The sequence below is a fragment of the Sphaeramia orbicularis genome, chromosome 1, assembly GCF_902148855.1.
Source record: "Sphaeramia orbicularis chromosome 1, fSphaOr1.1, whole genome shotgun sequence".
Taxonomy (NCBI): domain Eukaryota; kingdom Metazoa; phylum Chordata; class Actinopteri; order Kurtiformes; family Apogonidae; genus Sphaeramia; species Sphaeramia orbicularis.
In genome coordinates, this window is record NC_043957.1 from 35,365,555 (window position 1) to 35,385,451 (window position 19,897).

A 19,897-nucleotide genomic window follows, 5' to 3' on the forward strand; every position below is an offset into this window, starting at 1 on the left:
CCATACACACAACCACACATGCATATAACACAATTAGAACAGTTGTTCTTTACAATGGCTTCATATTTACAGTAAGTGCAATACTGACATCTAGTGGTCAAAACAGGATTAGCCAAATATCCCAGTGAGGTTCAGTTTTAGGGAATCTTCATTCTGATCTAATAATATAATATGATTCTCAAGTCTTAGTTATTATTACAGAGACATGACCACATATGTTGTAGTTACAGCTGCTCTGAACATGGTTTTAGTGCAAGAGACGAGGAGTGATCCACACAGAAAGACAAGACACGTATATAAAGACAAGACGTGCATGCAGACAAATGTAGATGTGAACACAGTGAAGGAAAGTGTAAAGATTTACTAACAATCCTCTGGCAAATTCTCAAGAACTGGAAATCAAGCTATTGTATTCTTACTGCACTCAATTTACCTTTTCTCAGGAGAGTAACGTTCAATACTTTAACCAATCTGTAATTATTTTTGATTAGCTTGTCTATAGTCCTTTTCAATAGATTTGCACTGAAATGACTGGTGCTGTAAAATGGAGGAGCGCTTGAGCTTACGCCGATTTATCAGAACAATGGGTGTTTATTTTGACAGATGGGATTGCAATGACATCTGGAATAATTGTTAGTAAATTAAAATCTATTCGTAGCAGTTCAGAAACACATAGAAATGAAAAGACAAGAACAGTAAGTGAGGAACCATGTGACCACAAGAAGACGAGACAAAAGGGAGGAGAGGAGAGGAGAGGAGAGGAGAGGAAACGAGAGGAGAAGAAACGAGAGGAAACGAGAGGAAGAGGTGACGAGAGGAGAGGAAACGAGAGGAGAAGAAACGAGAGGAAACGAGAGGAAGAGGTGACGAGAGGAGAGGAAACGAGAGGAGAAGAAACGAGAGGAGAGGAAACGAGAGGAGAAGAAACGAGAGGAAACGAGAGGAAGAGGTGACGAGAGGAGAGGAAGAGGTGACAAGAGGAGAGGAGAGGAAACAAGAGGAGACGAGAGGAGGAGACGAAAGGAAGAGGAGAGGAGAGGAGAGGAGAGGAGAGGAGAGGAGAGGAGAGGAGAGGAGAGGAGAGGAGAGGAGAGGAGAGGAGAGGAGAGGAGAGGAGAGGAGAGGAGAGGAGAGGGAGGAGAGGAGAGGAGGAGAGGAGAGGAGAGGAGAGGAGAGGAGCTACCTTTAGATTTAAGTTAATTTGGCAGTCCTGAAAGCAGGGGCAAGTAGGGGAGAAAGGAGAGAGAAACTCTTGCATTAAATATGACCATGTGACACAGGATGAAGAAGTATTTGTACAGTATAAGTCTCACCAAGCACACAGGAGGAGCAGGTAGCTGAGAGGGGAAAGGGAGAGAACCACGGGAGGGTTATGAAGAGAAAAGGGAGAAACAAGACACAAGTAGGCACATTGTCCAGAGACTCTAAAAGGTCAAGATGATGTCAGGCTTTGGGACTGAAGACACATAGTCACATCAGTTTGGAATTCCAGTTAATCAGACACTGTATTTCATGAAGAACAGAAAGCTTTATTTCATTTGAAAAACTGGATGTTGACCTTTCTGTTGTGTGTGTGATCATGATAATCATCTCCTGTCATTTTTGTAAAAATACTGGATATGACTTGGACAAATTTCCTATTACTTTTCATATCTCACATCTAGATAATTTTCCACCATTTCAGATTTGACTTTCTGTCAAATTCAGGGTCCTGCGTACCTATGTGCAAAATACGCAAAAAGTTTATTTTATTTGTGTTCTCATGTTCGACACTATTAAACAGCTGTTCTCCATAAGGTGTACTGTGTGTGTATATAATTACACTATTGTTAGATGTATACTATACAAGTGTCATAAAGTAAGACAAACTGTTAATCACAATTATCTGCATGACACTGAATCATACAACATTTTATTATTGGTATGTCTCGTTTTCTGTTCTTTAGAGAACAAATTAGAATACGCAAATTAGAACTAAATCCACACCATTGAACGTCTGATAAACTCACAGAGACACATTTTTCATAATATGGTAAACTTAAAAAAGTAGTGACAAAATCAACACTTTATTTTTCATTTCTTTTTATAAACTACAACTCCTGCAAGAAGGACCTGCTGACCTGTTATGACTGGTTTCATTTCATCTTCTGTTATACACTGAAGAAAACTGCACTTATAATGTCAAAATGGGTTCAGTTAGTGCTTCCACACTGACCTCAAGTACATGGAGTTTCACATTGAGGATTATTATATACTTTATACAAACTCTTGTGTTGTGGAGGCTTTCAGTCTGACTCATTGACCTTTCGTAAATGCTGTTTTTTTCAAGTCTTCACTTTGTGGAGCAAAAATGGTGAAAAGACCTTAATAGTCTTTTCCAGAGACCCGAGCTCCCACTGGGAAAAGGCTGAACAAAAAGACAATCAAGACAGCGACAGAGAAAGGCTGTTTCAATCTCAGCAGGCCACACCACAATGCAGGCCAACGGGATTCAGGGAGAGTAATGCACTCATTTCCCATCATTGTGTGTTTGGTGGCATTTAAGAGGTGAAAGGTCAGGATTTATGTGGGATTTTAGACCTCTGAAAACTGTTCATAAACATCAGAAGTGAAAAAAAAAAAAAACCCTACATTTGTACGAACAAAGGACCAGAACTTCAGTGGGAATGTTCAAGAACCACGTCTTTGGTCACATAAAATGGCTTTGTAGATTAAAAAAAGGCAACAGTCGGTGCATAAAGGCTTTGATTTAACTTTAACTCTGGGCTGGAATCCCTCTGATGCAGCATAAAATCGACATTGCTCTCATCTGTTCCCTGTGAAAGTGATTCTTACAAGTGCGAAGCAGCCATTAGCTGAGGTGATCAGTGAAAACTGCGGGCATCACATAGTCTTACACAACAAAAAGTGACGCACATGACCATTTAATATCTTTACTTAATACTACCAAATACTGATTAGGGATGTAAATGATCAATTAATGCATTAATCATTAGTTGGTTGACCTTATCGATCGATTAACCATTAACTGATAGGCAGCAATTTTCCTGAGAACCTGAAGTGTCTTTTTGATTAGGTCCATAAGACTAAAGCTAAATATTGTTTATATACTTCATTAAAAAAAACATGTCCTATTCCTTAATGATTGATCTCTTGTACCATTGGATACAGTACAGGTAATGACATTTATGGAGTAGAACTAAAATTCTGCAGAGAAATTCAATAAAGTAAATGATCTGAAGAGGGGCAACTGGGGCATTTCTGACTTTGCATCACTACCTGACATGATGGAGTGAGTTTCCAACGGAGATGTGACCGTGGGACATACCTGTGGCCCAGATCAGGAGCCTGGAGGATGTTTTCAACTTCTGTCTCACAGATAGTCCAGATGACCGTGGACTAGACCAACCTCCAGGGAAAACGCTCCGATCAGATACCGACCCCACATTTGTGTGTGTATTAAGTCGGGGGTCCATCACTCCCACAAACAGACGGACTGGTCTGTGTTTTGGTCCACCATGTCCCTAAAGTGATTCTAACTCATCAACGCCATGATCTGGTTCAATGACCGGCTATCCCAGCCCCGGGTTCGCAGTCTGGACAAACCGGCAGCCTTCAGACAGGAGTGGAAAGGTGTGGACAGGTGGACAGGGTGACTCCCCCGTTATTCAACTTCAGCGATGAAGCCTAGTTTGGCAGTTGACACAACAAATCCCACCGTGGAAAAGGGCAATTAACTGACAATTAATAATTTAATCGAGCAAATTCTTATTGACAATTAATTGATAGTCGATTAATTGTTTCCATCCCTTATACAGATTGATGTGTTGATTGAAGCTCATACACTTATTGAGAAATCATGTAGGAAGAAGTTACCTGGAGTTTTGTATGAGGACTATGATCACAAACACAGCCTCTACTGGTACGGCTGTCCTGAACTAAATTACTGCCTTATCCACAGCGTTGTCACATGAGTTTATCGATGCAAGATGAGCTTCAAAATTTAAGAGTGGAAGTAAGAAGTCAACCAACAATTTCATAACTGAGGAGCTGTAACCCTACAGTGATGTTGTTCATATCCTTTACAGACACTTATTCAAGTCAACACACGGTCACCAATAACGAACATTAGTGATCTCAGCATTAGTCTCACCTCAAATTTCTGCCTTAGCTCCTCATTGCCATCGTCCTCCTCTGAGATAGGAACATTGTAATACTCTCCCTCCTCCTGGCACAGTAACTTATACCTGATTAGAAGAAAAAATAGAGGGAAAAAAGCAAATTAAGACATGCAGGAATACAAAGTGAAATGTGGGAAAATGACAAACTATACAGCTCGTTCTTCCCTTTCATTTTATATGACCTACTCATCACAGATACATCTTTTTACCTCCACGTGTCATAGATTGGTCTTAATAAACAAGAAGCCTCCAAGTCATAATCCTCTTGTTACAGCAGACGCAAACAGAACTGTCAATTATGGGAAAAATGGGCATCTTCTGCTTCTCTGGGACAAATCCATTGATGCTGCAGCTCCAGGTGGCCATCAATCAGCACCACATAGAATTTGTGCCCACGGCAAAGTCCCAAACATAGGCCTTTGTTTATTTCACAGGGTGCTGTGTTCACAGGGAACTGGAAGTGTAAGCTGTGATGTATTGTGTGTGAAGACAGGAAAGAGTGGAGAAGGTTTATTAGCTGTCAGTCAAACATACCTGCTTAAATTTGTTGGTTATGTGTCAGCACTTTTAGGAAAACACCCATTTGAATGTGCTGATGTTGCATTTACTTGCACCACTGAATGTACATATGTTGGGAGTGGAACTACACTGCCTAAAAGGACACACAAAGTATTACATTCAGGGTTCCTACAAGTTCAAATTAAGACTTTTTAAGACCTTTTTAAGACTACTTAGAACAGATTTTAATATTCATTTAAATTCTATTCTACAAGCCTCTTCTAAGGAAAACACCTCAATACCTCTCCAACCTTTTGCACCTTTCCCACAGTAAGGTCCAGCGAATTCATTACTCCGTCTCTTCCAAAAGTCTGCAATGTCTTCAGCCAGAATTCCTTTCATTTTGCTGCAGCAAATGATTGGAACTCCCTCTCCCATCACCCCGTACATTTAAACAGAAACAACAACATTCCCTAGTTGACTGTTGCATGTGTTGACTCTCCCCTTCTGCTCTCTCCACATACACTCTGTAGTTATTTATGTTGTTTCTAACTTCATAGTCTCTTCACTATTGGTTGTGAGTCTTGGACTCATCTGTACTGTTCTCTTTTATCCATTTGTCTTTTGTTCTGTTTTGTTTTGTTTTGTTTTGTCACTGTTTTTGTCTGTTGGGTCCTCTTGTCACGTCATTATTGTAAATGAGAAGGTGTTCTCAATTGATTTTACCTGGTAAAATAAAGTATTAATAAAAATTTTTAAAAATTCACAGCCATACTGCCAAAAATTTGCAATCCTAAAATTTAAGGAAATGTATTAATTTACTCCAACGCTTTGATTCCCACTGTTCCGAGTCATTTCTCAAAAGGGGGCTGCAAAGTTAGTGGGAAGTGGTTCCTAATTTCAATATAAATTGTCAGGTTGGAACTGAATAGACTAACAGTTTCTTTGCAGCTTGGAAATTTCCCAGACACATTTAAACACATGAATTGAATTGAATTGAACTGAATTTGCCAAAAAACAATTGGCACTGGCTTGAATGACCTTGATCATTTGTATCAAGCCAGAGCCACTCAGAGGGCAAAGGTCATTTTGTCAAATCCTCTCCATCCTCTTCATGCATAGTTTCAGCTTCTTCCATCTAAGAGAAGGTACAATTTCCGCTGCAGAGCCAAATCAAACCAAATCTCAAATCATTTGTCTCATCTGCCATTAAGTTTTTAAACAGCCTGTAGACGAGCTTGTTGGGAACAATGCACCATTAATGATGACTTATTTATTTACTGAATTTATTGAGACTGATTGTTTTGGTGATATGTACACTTCTGTTGCAAATCAAATTGCCCTTCGGGTAAAGGTTTTTCAGTTCAGTTCAATTCAATTCAATTCAATTGCTGACTGGAGATAAAACACCTCTCTTAATTATCCTCAAATTTATACAGAACATTAAACAGTACATCAGGGTCAGTGACAGAATAAAAGTGGTCATTACCAGCCACCCACTGGAGACTTCATGAGCTCCGACACGCCGAAGGAAAGGGCTCCCATGAAGTCATTCCTAGTTGTCCGATCCCAGTCCCACACCTCCACAGACAGCCTGCGATCTTTATCTGTTGGCTTCAGCTTGCTGTGCACATACAGGTGGTAACACATGAAGATTTATGGACAGATTTCATTCACAAACACATTTAAGAGAAATAATCAACAATGTAAAATCAACTGCTAACTATTTTGCTTGAAAAGTCTTTATAATATCACTTAAATATGAAATATGTTCTTTTGACAGTATTGTGACAGTAGCAACAATGGTGATATGAAAATGATATGATAATGGTGGCAGTAGTTAAAATTGTAATATTGCAATTGAAATTATGAACAATTCGAATGAATCCAGTTATTTAGGAAATAAACACATAAGAACAAGAGTAATGGTGGAGTATCACTATCAGCACTGGATATTGTGTCTGCGTTTATAATAATATTTTTTCCATAATCGTGACAAATTGAGTGATATCTACATACAATCTACAGCAGACAAAGAACTGAGTATAAGGCAGGAGTATCAATCCCAGGGGCCACATACAACCAAATATGATCTCAAGAAGGCCAGACCAGTAAAATAACATAATAACCTATAAACAATGACAACTCCAAATGTTTCTCTATATTTTAGAGTGAAAAAAGAAAAATGACACAATAAAAATCTTTGCATATACAAACCGTCAATTGAAAAAATGTGGATAACATGAACAACCTGACACTTCTTAAGAAAAATCAGTGCAATTTTAGCTTCTTGTTTACACATGGAAATTACAACTTACAGATCGCAGTGGATCTACGAAGACACAAAAGATTCAGTAAAAGGCATAATATTCTTAAAAATGCACTAATTTCTCTTAAGACATTTCAGGTTGTTCATATTACTTCATGTTATTTAGATTTGTTGTGAAAGGATAGTTGATAAATGCAAACATTTTCATGTCTTTTCTTTACATTAAAACACAGAGAAATAGTTGTCGCTATTTATAGGTTATTATGATAGTATTTTACTGGTCCAACCCACTTGAGATCATGTTTTGCTGTATGTGGCCTTTAATATTTATATCTTTTCAAATTCATTCCACAGGCCATATTGGACCCTTTGGCGGGCCTTAACACCCCTTGTATAAGGTGTTCATTCACTTACAAAGTAAAGGACTCATTCCACTTGGGGTTGAGGCTGGAGCGGATGGTTTTGGTCTTCTGCTTGGTCTCATTTTTGGGATCAGGTATGAGCTTGAGCTTGACGTACGGATCAGACAGGCCATTGGGGTCCATGGGGATCAGGTTTTTGCCTTCACTCACTAAGACAAAAAAAGATATAGAAGAGATAAAGATTCAGTTTGTGTATGATTACAGCAGAGTGGTCAAAGCATGTCCTACTTTCTCTACACATTACACATTAAAAAAGAAGAATATTGCAAGAATATGTTCATGCTCTGATCTGAACTTCCTCATACTTTTAAGGTTAAATGGGCTTGTATGAGTATTCCATGATATAACGGAAAACGGTGCAAATAATAATAATAATAATAATAATAATAATAATAATAATAATAATAATACATTGGTTTTATATACCGCTTTTCTATGTACTCAAAGACACTTAAATGACGACATAAACATTGTGAATGCCACTTGTATCAAACAGAGGATCAACAAATCATGAAGTGTATATGGCAGGGTTTTTCAACCTTGGGGTCAGGACCCCACGAGGGGTCACCTGAATTCAAATGGGGTCGCTTGAAATTTCTAGTAATTGTTAAAAAATAAAAAAAACTTACTAATAAAAAATGTATGGTGAGTTGACAGGGACAATCCCAACTCATAAAAGACATGACAAACTGAAGCACTGTGGTACTGTTTATCTTTCAAATGTTCATTGTGGTCGGTTTCAGATGCCGCAGCTCTTTCATAATTTATAGTTTGAGTTCTTGTTTGTTCAGTATTAATTGTCAGCCTTGTAAATACAAGCTGGACTGACTGTACATATCCTGACCAAGGAAAATCAAATTCTCACTTTGTGCAGTAATCTTCACCTGGCTTTTCTGCCTCCGTCCATAATAATATACATTATATAGACTAAATGTCATCTAAAATTAATGTTTATTTGCAGCGTAGTATAGCAAACTATTACATGATCAAAAACAAATGAAATTTAGCAAAAAAATTTTTTAAAAAGTCTTCATTTTGAATGTCTGTGGTTGCCAGAAATCTGTGATGTTAAAATGGGGTCACGAGCCAAAAAAGGTTGGAAACCACTGGTATAGGGTCTTGCTTCAAAGTAATGAAATATACAATCATATAGTGAAAAATGTTATGATAGATTACACAACTCCTAAAACAAGACTGGATCCAGAGAAAATACAAAGTACAAAAAACTGCACTGAGTTTTCCCAAATTTGTTATGTGGTAATGGACTTATTAAATCAACTTAGTTTCCAAACACAGGTGAACACAGTTGCTGCTTTTACAATTGTACACTTTTTCTTTTTACTTTCAGTACTTGCTGCAGCAATGTTTCCAAAATACTGTTAAATGCAATATGTAAAGAGTTCAGATGTACTACTTTATCATGACATTGTGTCCTGAACTTTGACCCTCAACCCACCACCTACTGGATTGTAACAGCTTCTCATTCACACATAGAGAATTGTGGGTAGAAACAGCCAGAAGTGCATACTAGCTTCCATACTGCAAAATTAGAGCAGGTATATTTGGCACACTGTTTACTGGGACATACAAAATCATCTCCTGGCATATGAAACACCATGGCGGTGTGGGCGTCAGAATGAAGTGTCTGTTACATTAACACTGAAGACTTTATTAACATTCACGTGTTTCTACTTGAGCAACAGGTTAACATCAGCAGAATAAATTGCAGGTGCTGGAGATCAAACATTATGTCACGGCCAATGAGAATTGTTTATATGGTGCCAAGTCATATAGGGTTTAAATGCAGGAGGTGTAATGAGAATAGAACTGCAGGCTATGTGGTGCTTAAGTAGGCAAAGGCGGTCTCCATGTCCTCCTGCATTTAGCTATGCAGTAAACAAGGGCACACTAGGGACATTAGCACTCCGTTAGCCCTGAGCATTGGAGCACTTCCAGATTTGAGATAGAGTACACACACCCAGACGTCCACACAAACACAGTACAGCCAGCATCCCTGCAGAGACTAGACAAGGCCCTGCTTTGACTGGCTAAACCATGGCAACCTGTCCATGTGGCCTTGTCAGTCACATTACAATGGTAGACCGCCAACTGCCCTTTGACCTAGACAAAGGTGCTAAGCCAGAATATTAAGACTGCAAGAATTAACAAGTCAAGCCACTGTCTTAGCTGCAGCGCTGTGACTGATACACTGTGTTGATAGGATTTAGACGGTCTCAGACAAAATCAATGAGGGATTGTCACACTGAGTTGGAACAAGGAACAACTCTGTGATGTGTTTGGAATGTACCCATATAAACGGCATCATTCATTTCCTACCAGGATATCAGGAAGGTTATACAGAAGAAGTTGAGAGATAAACACAAACAGAAGGTTTTTGATTGCACCAATCTCTGACGGATATGTTAAGCCAATAGCAAACACTATCCTTTTGTTGGCTTTAATGCTCGGCACCTGTGGTGGAGGATTTGGGTTTTGAGAGATGTTAGCTAAGTGTGAAGTTAGATGTGTGATGAAGTGAGTTGCTGTGGATACACATAAAGAGGGAGGAAGAAACAGAGCATACTTAAGGTGTGGGAAGGTACTGAGTGACTCTAAGGCAACTCTAATTCTCTATTTATATGAATATTTACATAAACACCAAATTTCTCATTTTCTTTTATATTTCATCTCTCACTTGTTTGTGGTTTTTTTTCTACCTGTCTTTTTTTATTTGCACTTGTGTTATATGTTCCTGGTCATAACTGTCAAATTTCCCCATGGTGGGATACATAAAATCATATCTATCTATGCTGTACTGCTCTTCAGTGCATGCGCTACAAGTGTTTATAAGGTCAAAACACTGTAATGTCCTGTCAGAGAGCAAACTTTAATTGATTGCCATTTCAACATTTATTTCAAAATAAAGTAGCTCCTTGTTTTGGATAATCCCTTATGGTTCAACTAAAGCAAAAAATGAATTTAAAAGTAAAAATGTGGGTCATTTAGCAACACTAATCTGTCAAATTCTCTCTAAAATGTCCCGTCAGAGAGATTTCGAATACTGTGTTTTGACCCTATAGTAGAAAATCCCCCCCAAACATCGTGTTGTCTTATTTGTGTCCTATTCTTTCATCAACAGCAGATAAATGAAATACAAATGCATCAGTATGTGCATTTGAAAAGAGGCCTTAGGTTTAGTCTGATTCATTCATTTGACTAAAAAGCAGATGGTCCAGAGCGATCACTGTGGCTGTAAATATGCGCTGAATTTCTGGCAAACCAGCCAACTGCTTATACAGTAAGCTGTCTTTTAGAGGAAATAAATGCTTATTTCAGCTCTTAAAAGCCTAATAGGCTGCAGACATGGAGTTCATATTGTGTCCTTTGGTAGATTTGTTGTATTTATTGGACGCATTTGTACAATAAACTCCTCATGCTGCTATCATCTTTTCCAGTTTGCTTATTGTTCAACTTCAACTTTTAACATTGCCCTTGTAAAGATCATGTTTTGAATGGATAGATAGATAGATAGATAGATAGATAGATAGATAGATAGATAGATAGATAGATAGATAGATAGATAGATAGATAGATAGATAGATAGATAGATAGATAGATAGATAGATAGATACTTTATTCATCCCATAGGGAAATTTACTTTGAATATTTTATTCAAAGACTCAGCAGCCAAATAAGATTTACAAACTGCCCTAAGTAAACCTACAAAAGGACTGTTCAGATGTGTGTGTGTGTGTGTGTGTGTGTGTGTGTGTGTGTGTGTGGGGTGGGGGGTGGGGGGGGGCAAAATCAGTGGCAGAGGGTTTGATATGAATAGTATTATCTGAGCTCTTGTTTGATGCCTGAGGCTGTATCTGTTGTTAAAATGATGGCATATAATAAAAACTCAAATAACACATAATGCTGTTAGATGATGGAACTTCTGTGATGATATAATGTATTGGTCTAAAAACATTCAGGGGATTGTATATCATGAAACACCTCTGAGCAGATGTAATAAGTTAACAGTCTTCTACCAGGTAAAAAGTAATGTACAGGGAACTGGTCATAACAGTTAAATAAAGGCCTTTGGGGGCTCTGTGCTTAATATCAGGATTGTACCGGGGTTTATTTCAGTAAAAATGACCGTCTCACTCCATGTTTTACTGCTTATTACACAGCTACATAGAAAGTAAATCAGTCATTTTGCAACAAAAAATGGAATGAAATAATGATCTCAGTCTGAATGGATCTTCACTCATAGCAAGAACAGATACAACAGACTGTAGAATTACCATCATTGACCAATCACAACTGAGTACTCAGGAAATCCATATGATAAATATTCATTGTTTGTTTACCACAGAAAAGAAATCAATCCTATTAGCAAAGATGACTTCAACCTTTACTTCCAGTCATGGCCAGTAGGTGGTAATCTAGACTGCCTGATTTATCTGACTGTTCAACACTTTTCCTTTCATATGACTGTGTGTCTGGAGCTAAAGCATGCGCAGTGTTTGTGTATAATGTACACATTCTTCACCTCCCCTACAAAAACTAAACCTGACCATGTGTTCAAGTCCAGCTGAAAGCTAAAACTGAATTTGTTTTGACAAATATTTTACCCGTGTTAGCATAGCACACTTATGCAAATTGACCCCTTTTTTTTTTATGTTAGCAGAACCAATAGGGTCTTTTAGTCTGCATTGGTATTTATTGATTATTTATTGTTGATTATTTAAATGCATTATTCGTAGTTGCTTTCAATGATCTTGTATTTGTGCACTGACTTATTCATTAATGTTTGTCACATTGCACTTTGGATGTGGGCTGATGTCTGTGGTAAGCTGCAAATGAATTGCCCGTAAGGGATAAATAAAGTTTTCTGAATCTGAATCTGAATCCTACTCTTAGGCAAGGAAATGGGGTCCTGTGTGTGGGGGCGCATTTGCTCAGATACAAGTCTACAAACAAGTCAGACATTGTACTGTTTTGAACCAAACTAAGCAAATTCCTGGGTGAACAACATGCTCAGAACTGATGCTTTGCACAAGGGGCTATGTGACACTTACATTTTAGTCTTCCCTGGTATTTGTGTGGAAAAAAGTTGAAAATGCATGAATGTTAGGTTTATAGATGGTGTTATCATGATGCACAGTGAATCTCTGGAAGCTCAGTAGACAGGTGTGTGTGTGTGTGTGTGTGTGTGTGTGTGTGTGTGTGTGTGTGTGTGTGTGTGTGTGTGTGTGTGTGTGTGTGTGTGTGTGTTAGCAGTAGCACATTAGCACGGCCAGGCTGAAAAATTACGTCTGGCTCTCTCCAGCTGAATCGCTCTCATTAAGTAAAATGAAATGGATAAAAGGTTTTAAGAAGAAAGAAAGGCTGACCAAACAGGAAAACATCTGAAAAGTGAGTCAAACACAGGCATATGTTCAAACAGTGTGAAGACAGTGAACAACATGCTGAGGAGAGGAAGAGAGGGCAGTGCACTGGAAACTGACAAAGAATAACAATGGCGTGACTTGAGCTGAAAAGTCATATCAGCTCAATAAACTCTCCTGAACAGCTGGAAAAGGAAAGCGTCTGTGTGCATGGATAAGGTCTGATTTAATAAAAAAAAAAAAAAACAAGGCATACAAACAAACAAATTTAATCTGAGATGTAGAGTGTATTACTGTGTTGTGGAACATATTACTTTATAGTGGAGGAATCATTCAACTTTAAGTAATTCATAACCAAAGTGTTAACAGTCTACGTGACCTGTAAAAACATAGAAAGCCTTGTCTTCAGCTGACACGAGGTGACCCTACCTCAAAAATGAGGTCAGCCTTGTTTGCTCTTCACTTCCCTGGTTATACACAGTCTGCTAAGCATAAAGCATCCTCCACCCTCTCAGTATAATTCAATGCTCCTTTGAAAGCCTATAAACTGCCTGAAAATGGCATAATGAGAGGCAGGTTTAGAACTGGTAGAAGGACAGCACAGTTTGGGTGTTTCCACTAGCTTACTAATAAGATGACCAACCAGATGATCGAGAATGTTGCAGTTACAGATATGATATAATAATTCAAATGAGATGACATTTATTTAGAACATGGATACAATTGCACTCATTAGCAAAGACAGGGGACGTTGGTGCACAGAGTCCAAGTTCCTGTGGTGGAAAAGAGTTGGCAGAGGTACCGACACAAGTACAGTCAGCTGCTCCATCTCAACTGATTCACAGGGAAAATGTAATAACTGGATTTTTAAGTAATTTTCCTCTTGGCATGAACCAACTGGCTCTCCAGTACGATGACTCAGGCACTACAAAGAAATGGAAATGACTGCAAGGAAAGGCTACAGAGTGGAAGTTATGGCAGTAAATCAGCCATATTCATATAACTGGGCACTGATCCTGTGGATTGGAATTTCCTCCTACATGTCATATATTGAATGACAATAAAGAATCTTGAATCTTGAATAATCAGTTGGCAAACCGAGAGGCTGCATCCAAACTCCAGACAGAGCCTTGATCCAACCCCTACTCTGCCTTCCAGCAAAACTCCCTTGGATTCATAAAGCTGATTTTAAAAGGGAGGATATTATTTTTGGTCAATGCACAGCTGACTGAAAGATGAAGACTGGTCTGGTATCACTGATGTGATTAGTGTCAGAGCCCTCTATTTGAGCAGAATGTTCACATATTTTCAAGGCCAATTTTACACTAATACATTCAAATGTTTGAAACATTAACATAGAAATACAAGAGCTGTTACCGGCTCCATTAGCCAGAGGGTATCAACAGTGTTAAGGGTGGATTTTATCTTTTACTGTACACCTCCAGAAAGTTCAACTGCAAAAACTGGCTTCCCTGATCCACCCACATCTGAATCTGCTCTAAGCAACAATCTGACCTACACACACCTACGATGTGCCTTAACAGCACCTACATACAAAGTACACTGACTCCTAAAGCAGCATTAGTTTAACAAACACCAGATACTCATTTGAGCTTTGGTGCAAAAAAGGGAAAAGCTAATGAAAAGGTTCAACAAAGGAAAAAAAGGAGAGAAGCAAGAGGGGAGGACATACAGGAAAAGAAGGCAGATATAATTATTACTTTCACACAATCCCAAAGGCTGTGTGGACATATTTGTACTAATATAAACTCACTATATTAAAGAATGAACATGATACAAAAGAATGTAGACAGAAATAATGAGCATATCCTCTCCAAAATCACTATTTGCATTCTAATAATCAGTGTCAATGGACAATAGGGCTGCTGAAACAAATAGGAAGGTGGTGTCCTCAGCACCAGCAGACAGAGGAGATTGTGTGTTAGCAGGAATGAGAGGCATCAGACAAGGTTAGCAAACTACGCCTGCTCTTCAACACAGAAACAGAACTTGTTTTGTTTCTTACAGCACCTCCCCTTCTATCTCTATTTCGCCCTGACAATAGCACACACAATCTCACAATTCAACTTTCTGGAAACCGCACAATTATCGGAGTGTTTTGGTCTGACTCATTATTTCATTCTTGTCTGGCATTTTTGTTTGTTCATCTTTGTTAGTCTGGTTGGAGCTCATGTGTGGGTTCATGTATGGATTTAAAGGACAGCTGCTTCTCCTGGCAGCAAGGTTATTATCGTTAACGAAAACGAACGAAATGATGAAAACTAAAACTGAAAAAACATTTTCGTTAACTGAAATAACTAAAAACTCTAATTAAAAGAAAAAAACGATAACTAACTGAAACTGTATCGTAAGCTTACAAAACTAACTAAAACGTATAAAAATTATGGATACAATTCCCTTCGTTTTCGTCTTTGTCAATGTCGGATTGATATGAAATTAATTTCTTTCGCTCCAGCAGTTTTTGCTGGTGACACCATACGACACTTCACAGTCTGTCATGTCTGGTCACTGGTGGTTTCCAGTCGTCTTCTGGTCCCCACTCTACCTGGAACATACAGACTAAAACTGGGACAAAGCAGCACAGTCCTGTCTGGGGTTTACTTTAGTGATACATGGGTCGGGTTTTTTTTTTTTGGCGTACCGTGTGTGTGCGTGTGAGTGACAGAGACAGAGCAGAGCTAAAGGACAGAGTCAGACAGGACTAGCATCCAGGTTAAAACTGGAGAGTTTATCACCATGAAAAGGCCTTCCAAGCCCTGAACTGCACAGTTTAGAAGAGGAGAAAAGAGGAGGATGAAAACTAATCCAATTACAGAGGTATGGAACCTGTTAGAATGTTAAGAAACGTTTGATGTTACTAGCTACAGCTAGCTGAACTGAACTGAAGCAAAGTTAGCTAATAATGGAACTGGAGATGATTAAGAGATGAGATATCTGCTAAGGTGTGGTTTACTGCTGATGAACTGGGTTATATATGTTTATAAGTGGTTTATATATGTTTCTGTCTGCTTTAACTGCTGGTTAGCTGGTTTATATATGTTTCTATCTGCTTTAACTGCTGGTTAGCTGGTTTATAATAGGTTCCTATCTGCTTTAACTGCTGGTTAGCTGGTTTATATATGTTTCTGTCTGCTTTAACTGCTGGTTAGCTGGTTTATAATAGGTTCCTATCTGCTTTAACTGCTGGTTAGCTGGTTTATATATGTTTCTATCTGCTTTAACTGCTGGTTAGCTGGTTTATATATGTTTCTATCTGCTTTAACTGCTGGTTAGCTGGTTTACATATGTTCCTATCTGCTTTAACTGCTGGTTAGCTGGTTTATATATGTTTCTATCTGCTTTAACTGCTGGTTAGCTGGTTTATAATAGGTTCCTATCTGCTTTAACTGCTGGTTAGCTGGTTTATATATGTTTCTGTCTGCTTTAACTGCTGGTTAGCTGGTTTATAATAGGTTCCTATCTGCTTTAACTGCTGGTTAGCTGGTTTATATATGTTTCTATCTGCTTTAACTGCTGGTTAGCTGGTTTATATATGTTTCTATCTGCTTTAACTGCTGGTTAGCTGGTTTACATATGTTCCTATCTGCTTTAACTGCTGGTTAGCTGGTTTATATATGTTTCTATCTGCTTTAACTGCTGGCTGCTTTGTGCATCTCCTCTCATGCTTTGCACATCTTCGCATTGTTTCATGTAAGTGACGTTGTGTATGGATTGCACCCCCCCTCAACCTGCTACAGGAAATTTATACATTGTACGGTACATTGTGTCTCTGCTCAGTCCATGAGCCGCCCTAACCCGACCCCCAAATAAAGTGTCCAGGGTAACCCATATCCGCGCCTCACTAATTTCTTTGAATAGGATGATGAGGAAGATAAAATATATGAAATAACTAAAACTAATACTAAAACTAAACCAAACTAAAACTAAGCATTCAGAAAAAAACTATAACTAATAAAAACTAACAAACCTGCTCTAAAAACTAATTAAAACTAATTGAATAAGAGAAAAAAAAGGTCAAAACTAATTAAAACTAAACTATAATTAAAAATCCAAAACTATTATAACCTTGCCTGGCAGCCGTGGCATGGCCCTTGATATCGATACCTGTTCTGGCTCTGGCTGTTGTTGAATCGTTAGATACCTTTGAGTCATTCAAACCAGATAGTAGCAATAAAACTAGAAGGTGTAAATATGCCGTAGATATTTTTGGGTGTCAACCTCAACCACCTAACCGAAAATAACGTATAACCCACAAATACATTTATTATAGTTTCTGTGAGAAAAGGTTGAAGTCTGCAATCATTAAGAAAGTGAGTTATGATGGAGATTATTACCTCTGCCAAGGAATGGTGGAGGTTATGTTTACATCGGGGTTTGTCTGTCTGTTTGTTATGGCCGGATTCGGATGAAATTTTCAGGAAATGTTGATACTGGCACAAGGAACAAATGATAAAATTTTGGTGGTGATCAGGGACTGGGACGGGGACGGGGAGGGGGTTGTTTGATGACATTTTCAGGAAATGTTGATACTGGCACAAGGAACAAATGATAAAATTTTTGTGGTGATGTGGGGGGGGGGCAGATTTTTTGTTTGTCTGTCTGTTAGCAAGATAAGTCAAAAAGTTATGGACGGATGATATTGGGGTGGGGGGGTGGGGGGGTGATCTGCCTTGGTGGAGGTCTGCGCTCTCTGAGTGCTTTTCTAGTTTACTCTGTTCTTTTCTAGAACATGCATAATCCAATATTTCAACCGAGATGAACTTTTTTGGAAAAACATCTGCTTGTATTAACGAACATAAATGTGCTGTGTGTGTGTGTGTGTGAACAGATTAGCCAAAAAATTACACTGAAGAATCCAAAAGTGTCAGATCAGTTGTCAGCACAGCCGGTTGCTCTTAAACCTCATCTGAACCCACTTTGCATCAGAGAGCTCACAAGAAGCCAAATATAGTCGATTTTGGTGATTCCAGTGTATATTTTCCAGATGACTCAGATGGTTTGTATAAACCTTTTTTTTCATTCCTGGCACTGATATGAACTAGGAATTTGAGTCAACATGCTCACCTTTGTTTTAAATCAAGTATTAAAGTGTCAAAATGAAATGTAATCAGCTTCTCAATATGCATTATATACACATGAGAGCGAGAATAGCAGCGATTTACTTACTATTCAACAGCAGAATTAATTACTCACATGAATTTTTTCATGTGATTCCTGCTCCTCAGCCTCCCTTCCTCTAATATACAAACTACATACGATAATTAAAAAACACAAAGACAAAATGAACGCACAAGCACACGTACACATCCATAGTTTCTAATTAATGAAGTTCCTTCCAGTCATCCACTGCACCTCTTCTCCGCTAAACTCTTCACCATGTAACACAATTCTGTTTGGCAGGCTGTCTGCTAGGCGTCTACAGCAGCTAATGTAATCTGTGATACAATCTGGCCTGTGTGTGGGCTGCGGGCTGGTACAGCAGTTCTATGCACACACCTACACACATACAAGCAAAGGAACACATGCAAATGATGACACAGCTATCCTGAGTCTCATGTCAGACATAACGGATGCAAATGCACAAAAAAGTGAAATCCTGAAATCGGTACAGTTGTGCACGGCTTCATCTCTCCATCAGACAGCCCTATCTTTTGGTATATTTCCTCAACTGTAGATCTTACATATTCCTACACATGCGCGCCCCCGTGCCTCACACTGTGTATTACACCGAAGATGAACTGCGTTGGTCAGAGTTAAAAAGGCTGTCTGATGGTGAGAAAAGCAGTGAAAATATTACAATGTGCATTCATACTAGCATTAACTACTGGACTGTTCTTTCCTCTGCAGAACTTTGCATTGGTTATGGGTAAGTACGTCTGTTCTGTTCTGCTCTGTAGAACTGAAACAATCTATTGCATGTGTGCTGGTAATACCCCAACTCTTATAAATGTCAAAAAATCCAAACTAGCTCTTTAAGAAAACAGAGGAGATTGCATTTGCCCATAAATGCCTTGGTGACCACACACTGGTGGTTATCCATTAGAGGCTGACCAATTGTGTATTTTTACAGCCCAGTACAATAACAATCCTTTTTAACAGGAAAAATCCTATCTTAGGCTTTAATAGAAAGTGTTCTACAAAGCCAAAACTATAACTAACTACATGTATAAATCAATAAATGCATCTGAATCACTGAACATCATAATTAATAACAACATCTGGAACAGAATGTCAAATTAACTGTGAAAATCTGTGCAATTCTAGGTGTGAGTTTTGTTGTTTGAGCCATTATTTTTTCTTCTAAGTAAATAATTCCAGTTGAAAAGCTTAACATTAGACTCTCTCTTTGTAAAGTAATAAAAAATGTATAACTAATAGTCAGTTGCAGCTGTTAAATATGGTATATAAGTTTAGTAAATAAGCCAACCAATTTGTAGTAAGAGTAGACAGATGAGTTATGAGACATTTTAATGTTCATTCATTTTGTCACATAAATCCACATTTGCCCCCTTATATCCAATAATATAACAATATAGATAAAATGATCTTATATTAGCTGCCTACAGAATTAATTTTACCAAGTATTTATCCATCTTTTTTATTTTAGTATTTTTTTTTAAGAACTCATGACCTTGTGTATAAATTATGCAAGCTGTATGCATCTTATTCCAAGTCAAATTGCATGAAAGGACGGTGCAAAGTTCTGAGTGCACATCTGAGTGTGTGTGCGTCAATATGGATGACATATGTGCATCCCAACTCAATGACCATCACAGGTTACCATGCAACATAAAGAGCTAAGAGTCTGCAGCATTTTAATCAAACCAAACACAAATGCTGGTGATAAACTTCTGTACATGTACACACACATTTAAATACTATTTGCATACACTTATGCATGCACAGGTAGTAAAAATGCATATTTGTTAGAATGACTATCAAAAGGAGATGGGAAGGAGCAAAAAAAAAGCCTACAGTCTATTTAGCACTCAGTATGAATCTAATTGCACATACTGTGTTCTACCACAGATATGAGATAGAGATGAAATGCAGTTCCTTAAGTGTAATTACTTCTTAATTGCAGACCGGATGTCTTACAGCGACTGAATCATCAAAATTAACTACAGC

At 38.3% G+C, this 19,897-nt stretch overlaps 1 protein-coding gene across 1 annotated transcript in view; it reads right to left on the reverse strand.

The window, feature by feature from the left end:
• prkcaa (protein kinase C, alpha, a) overlaps positions 1–19,897 on the reverse strand; it is a 278,370-nt gene that overhangs the window by 124,997 nt on the left and 133,476 nt on the right. Inside the window, 3 exon segments of the mRNA XM_030136372.1 lie at positions 4,154–4,247; positions 6,169–6,303; positions 7,363–7,519. Coding sequence (XP_029992232.1) covers positions 4,154–4,247; positions 6,169–6,303; positions 7,363–7,519 — 386 coding nt within the window.